Raw genomic sequence first — 6,265 nt, forward strand, 5'->3', positions numbered from 1 at the left:
TCATGCTAACAAATGAAGGTTGCATCAGTCATAAAGCGATATAAAATACTATTTGATGATTTTATAGATCTGGAATTTTTAAAATAAAATTATATACTTATGGACGAAATTCATAAATTTGATGTGATTCAGAAATCTGAAAATATTACGAATTATTTTTAAAAAACAAACAAACAAACAAAACAAGACCAAACAAAAACAAAAACAAACAACAACAAAGAAAGAAAAAAAAGAACAACAACAACAAAAAAAAACCCAACAATCTTACCCCCCTCCCCCCCCCCCCCCCCCCCCCGCCCCACACCCCACATCCAAAAAAAAAAAAAATACCCAGAAAAAACACCATTGAAATCAGTCCTTTCACGTCCTAACCCCTTCTCGTGTCAATATTAAATCATTAAATTGCCAAATAATAAGTTTAGTTGTAAATGATAGATTATCATCAAACAATCTAATACATAGACCAAAATTTTAAATCTAAATAAATATTATACTACAAGATTTAATTGTACAAAATTGAAACTGTTTATTTCTGGAAATATTAAGTTTAAAAAGTTTGAAGTAGGCAATATGAAGTATTTATTTGCTTCCAAATTATTTAAATATATAATTTTTAAATATGTTAATGTTTTGCTATAAACTATAAATATTTTGCACCGATCGCTCTGCAAGACATATGAAATACACAAGTCTCTTTAAATGCATAATTCAGTTCTCGTCAGTTACTAATGTTACAAATAGCTGATTAATCCAAAATTAATAATAATAATAATAATAATAATAATAATAATAATAATAATAATAATAATTAATAATAATAATAATAATAATAATAATAATAATAATCCAATAGATACAGTGAAATAGGTGTTCACAATTTTGGGCATGGGATTGTTTTAAATTTAAATGATTAAGCAATACGTGATGAAAAAAGCTTTGGAGATCAAGCCAGAACATGCAGCGAATGGCCGGCCTCACTACTTGAATTTTCCTTGCAAGTCCAAGGCTCAATCATGATTAATTTCCCCCCCCCCCCCCCCCCACATACACAGACACACACACATACCCACACACATACACAATCTCACTCACAAGTAGATTATCACAAAGTCCAGTGGCCATTTTGGACATTGTGTTTGCGTCAAGTGGTGCAATCAGCATCAAATCAGCCCATTTACGTAACTCTATGTGTAGTACAGGATCTTCCTCTTTAGACCAGGTCTGGATTTGATGGGATATAAAGAATTGTGGAACGTGATCAGTGAAATATGTGTGTCCATTATTTGTTATATCTTTAAATATAACCGATTTGATGTCATTTTTTAAATCATATATTTACATAGATCCATTTAATCGGTGCGTCATTTTAATATTTATTTAATATGAGGGCAGAAGAGATATTAGATTAGGTGTTTCCATTATTGTTATATTATATGAATCGTTCTTTCCCAAAGTTTTCTTGAGTGTATTGAAAAGACAATAGGAAATTAAGAAGTTCTTTATTATTCTGCATTTCAACGACAGCAATAATTTTGTAAGAATAAAACTATCTATTTAAACAATCAACATGGCAATGATTTACTTTTTTTTTTTGCGTTTAAAGAAATTTCACACATTTTACCTCCCAATGATCCTTGTCGGTGTAAATTGGGACAGAAACTTGATCAGCCTTAAAGAAATGAAGAGAGTGATCTGTGGCTACCAGACGGATGTCAGGCTGAAATTTTATGCACAAAATGAAATACTGAAATCCAGAGAGAAAAAAAAATGCAAATTGAGCTCTCTACATTAAAACGATTATGTCCATTACTATTTGTTGATGTCAAGAAGGATGAGCATATTATAAATAAGAAACCTAATGGGAAGAAAAGTCGTGTCGTCATTTCCTCAAGAACGCTCATAGCAACCAAAATTGGTTCCACGATAGGCTACTACTACTTTCCGAAATGGCAGCCAAAAAACGTTTTTCCTTAACTCACTGCTTCCGAAGTATTTTTATGATGAGCTTTAAGGGTTTGGTCCCCAGAAAAAAGAAACCCCTTCAGAGCCATTCGGCCCATGGGCCCGGAGTTTATCACATTTTCCCATAGCGTGAAAGGGAATATAGCAATCGTTGCTACCCTTTTGGGAAATGGGGCGCTGGGACTATCGCAAAGTATTTTCCCGCAAATCAAACCACTCAGCTACCCTTTTAAATGCTGGGTGGACAAAAGGGGGGGGGGGGGGGGGGGGGGGTTTGGGAAAATATTTCCCCGTTTGGGATCTCGGTCCATTTGGGGTTTTGAACGGTACTCAAAACCCAACTGAGCTATGGGGAAACCCCAGAAAGGGAAGTCATTAAAATTTTGGTCATTTTTGGTTTTTTCATTTTTAAAATTCTATTTGATCGCATGATTTTTTGGAAAAAGTTCAAAGCCAGATGAAGAGAAAAGGGGAAACCAAGCCACATATTTAAAGTTAGGTCTCGCCGATTTGATTAATCTGTGTTTACACGAGTCAATTTAAGAGTAGGCGATATATCCCTACTCTATTTCCATTAAATAATTAAATCTAAATGAAAGATTTTTGGTCGAAATTAATATTAAAATTTAACATTGCTTTTCTTTGCACTCAGTCCCGGCAAACCCCTGTAAAAATTTTATAATTTTCGGGAAAAGGGTCTGAAAACTTAGTTTTTCCCGGGAAGGTTTTTTTTGTTGTTGTTGTTGTTTTTTGTTGTTGTTATGAAATTTTTTGTTGTTTTGATTTTTTTTTGGTATTCATGTTAAAAAGTAGTGTCGGGTTTTTAAATCTATTATTTTTTTTTCTTTTTGTTTCGTTTAAAAAAAAAAAACCATTTTTTGATGTAAATCGCCGCAGGGGCACGTTTTTAACGTCGATGTTTAGGGCTATATAAAGTCATTTTTTAAAATTTTTTAAATTTATTATTTTATTATTATTATTATTATTATTATTATTATTATTTTTATTATTATTTTTATTTTTTTTTTTATTTTTAAAATTTTATTATTATTATTATTATTATTATTTTTATTATTATTTTTATTATTTTTTTTTTAATACTTTCATTTTTAATTTTATTATTATTATTTTTATTATTTTATTATTTTTTTTTATTATTTTTATTATTATTATTTCATTATTATTTTTAAAATTTTTATTTTTAATTATTATTATTTTTTATTATTATTTTTATTATTTTTTATTTTTTAATTTTTATTATTATTATTATTATTATTTTATTATTATTATTATTATTATTATTTTTATAGGTAAAATTGAAAAGATTTTACTTTTATAAATCCCTTTGGGGAAGTGTGGGGATGTTTTTGCCTAGAATGGGTTATAAGAGGGACTGGGGCGCCCGACTTTTATTCGTTGAGTGGGGGAACCCTCTTCCCGGTGTTTGGGGGAAACCAATCTGGTTGCTAGGCGTTGCTTAGAGGAAGTGACTTTTGCCATGATTGGAGAGAGACGTGATTGATAAATTTTTAATTTTGGTTAAATTGTTTTTAATGTTTTTTTTTTAAATGGGAAAAAAGTTGAAATTTAAGACGGAAAAGAAGCGAATAAAGAGATGAAAAATTTTTTAGTTTTGGTAAATTTTGGGGCGAAATTTCCCCCTTTGTACAATACTCGTCTCAAGAAAGGGGGTTTTAAAAAAAAAAATAACTGGGTGTCTAGGTCTTTAGGGTGGGGGGGAAAGTACTTTTTTTTCAGCATCCCTTCTAAAGGGTAGCAAGCAATTTTTTTGTCCATACAGTAACAAAGTAATTAGGATACAGGCACTTGACATAGACCGTAAGGGTTTTAAACGACTTTGGGGGTTTTTAGGGGTTGAAAGGGCCCCAAAAGAAAACACATGCTGGGCAGTAGCGCAAAGGGCCAGTATGAGAGAGAAGCATTCTAATGTCAATGGATATATCTACCCCCAACAACAAATACAACGAGACGACTTTCAATGGAAAAGGCATCCTCCCCTAAAAGGAAAAAAAACATTTTACTGCCCCTCTCGGTTAAGGATCCCAGATTTGGACCAAAAAGGGAAAGTCAAAAAACTATAACTCCCCGGGCAAGGCCTAAAACAGCCCTGGAAGTGAAATCATGTGTGGCGGGAAATAAAGAAAATGGTGTCTTAGGATGATATGAGTTTTTTAAAAAATTGAATTTTTTTAAACTTTTGCTGCTGGTTCGAACATTGTTTCTTATCATTCTTTATTTCATATTGAATTTTGAGAAAGAAATATTGACTCTAAAAAAAAAGTTAAAATAATTTTTAATTTAAAAAAGGTCCAGTTTCCTTGCGCGGCTGATATTTTTCTTTATTGCCCTTTTTTTGCGATTTTATATGCATTTTGCTGTAATTAAAGCCCATTTTTCTGCCCAAAGCGCCCAAAAATTTCGTGTTTCCCAATGTCCACTTCTTTTTTTTGCAAAGGCCATTTGAAGAAAAATGCGGAAAAAAAACGGGGCCTCTTCCCTGGAATATTCTTACCCGTTGCGTGAAATTTAAAGTCATTGTGTATGGTTCTTAAGTTCATTTTGTATGTGCTGTTTCGTCATGCTAGAGGCCAAAAAATTTACATTCGCGAGTGTTTTTTGGGGGGAAATTTTACCCCCTGTTAAATTTTTGGGAAATCTTGTTGGTGAAAAACCCGTTTATATTCTTTTTTGAAATTTTTATTTATTGGGGGCCTTTCGAAAGTCCTAATTTCCCCAGTATTAAAAAAAAAATTTTTATATATATATATTAAAAAAGGAAAACTGGGGAAAAGTAGGGGCTTTCGGAAGGCCCCATTTTTCTATCATAAATGCTTTAAAAATTTTTTCACAAATTAAAAAAATCTTTTTTTTTCTTTTCCCTTCCCCCAAATTGGAAAAAAATTTTCTTAACAATAATTTTAAAAAAAAATTCTTTTTTTTCCTTCTTGGGGAAAAAAGAAAATTTTTCTCTCATTTTTTATTTATGCATTGGATTTTTAAAATTTAAAAAAAACATTTTTCCCTGCCAACCCGAAAACTTTATGAAAATATAGTAAAAAAAAAAACCCTTTTAAATATTTATATATTTTCTTTTGTGGGACCTTTTGTGGTGTCTTTTGCACATGGCCGATGAAATAAAAACTGAAACGCCAGGAGTTAAAAATGACACGAAAATGAATATAAACACAGTCAGAAATCCAGTGTTCTAAATCTGCTGCCAACACGGCGCTGGACCCATAACCGTTAGTTGTTTCCCCTATAATATATAGAGTGGTTTTTAATACTTAATAAATACGATCAATAAACTATGATAGTCCAACACATAAGGATTATAATACAGTTTAGCATAGGAAATAGCCAGAATATGATGTTAATTGTGAGATGTAATAAAAATAATTTTTCCATGTGTGTTGTTCTTTAGGCACTTTGAATTGCAGCACCCTCAAAGGTCAAGAACCAGTCAAGACCTTATGACAAAAAAAAAAATAATAACAAAAAAAAATAAAAATACAAACAATATAAAATAAATCAATAAAAATACATATTGCTTATTACATGCGATTCTATGATTTAATATTGTCGAAGATGCCAAATTTCTTTAAAATTAAAGTGTGGACACATAGGATAGTTGAACATTTTTGGTATAGAATTAAAATTAAGTTTTATTTTCACTATTTATTTAATTCAAATAATATCTTCAATATGAGCGCCATCATCATTGCAATGCAAATGTCAATGCGTTTCACAAAATTTGCATGAACTCGATGCAATAAATCTGCATTGCCATCAATTCCAAATTTTAACTTTAGTGTGTCCAGACTTTACGGATTTGTATTATACAAATTTTCAAGTTGTTTTTTTTTTTTCTTTTAAAGAATCATTAAAACAAATAATTATATACAAAAATGGTTTTAGTTATTGTATTCTCCATTATATTGTTGATTTGATTTTTTAAAGCTATTCAAAATAAAAACTTAATTACCATTGGTTCCAGATTCTGTAATTCTCCAACAAGCAGTGGGATTCTAACTGAAGCTACACTGCCAGTACAACCAATGAGAATGCATGGAGCCATTGGTGTTGGAGTTACGTCCTCTTACTCGGGAAAATGGGTTGAGGGTTCCTAATGAACTAGACGATCGTAGCTGAAATTAATACATAGAATAAATGTGAGATGGGCATTGAAAACAAAGCTCTATGAACGATAAAATATAATGATTTAAACTTGAGCTTTTATATAGAGCAATATCCATTAAACGTGCTCAAAGCGCTTTACAAGGGT

The 6,265-nt window shown here is 31.0% G+C and overlaps 1 protein-coding gene across 1 annotated transcript; it reads right to left on the reverse strand.

Annotated features, from left to right (window-relative positions):
* Positions 1 to 1,092: 1,092 nt before the first annotated feature.
* On the reverse strand, positions 1,093 to 6,122 carry LOC144961884 (phosphopantothenoylcysteine decarboxylase-like; the record flags this gene model as incomplete). Its single annotated transcript, XM_078894921.1, has 3 exons — positions 5,966 to 6,122; positions 1,622 to 1,717; positions 1,093 to 1,221 (listed from the first exon to the last, which is right to left on the reverse strand). Coding segments are annotated over exons 1-3 (318 nt in total), but the record flags the coding sequence as incomplete, so codon positions are not given.
* Between the last annotated feature and the right edge of the window lie 143 nt (positions 6,123 to 6,265).

This window comes from Berghia stephanieae, unplaced genomic scaffold (genome assembly GCF_034508935.2).
Source record: "Berghia stephanieae isolate SIO BIC M18660-M18661 unplaced genomic scaffold, UCSD_Bste_1.3 scaffold4686, whole genome shotgun sequence".
Taxonomy (NCBI): Eukaryota; Metazoa; Mollusca; class Gastropoda; order Nudibranchia; family Aeolidiidae; genus Berghia; species Berghia stephanieae.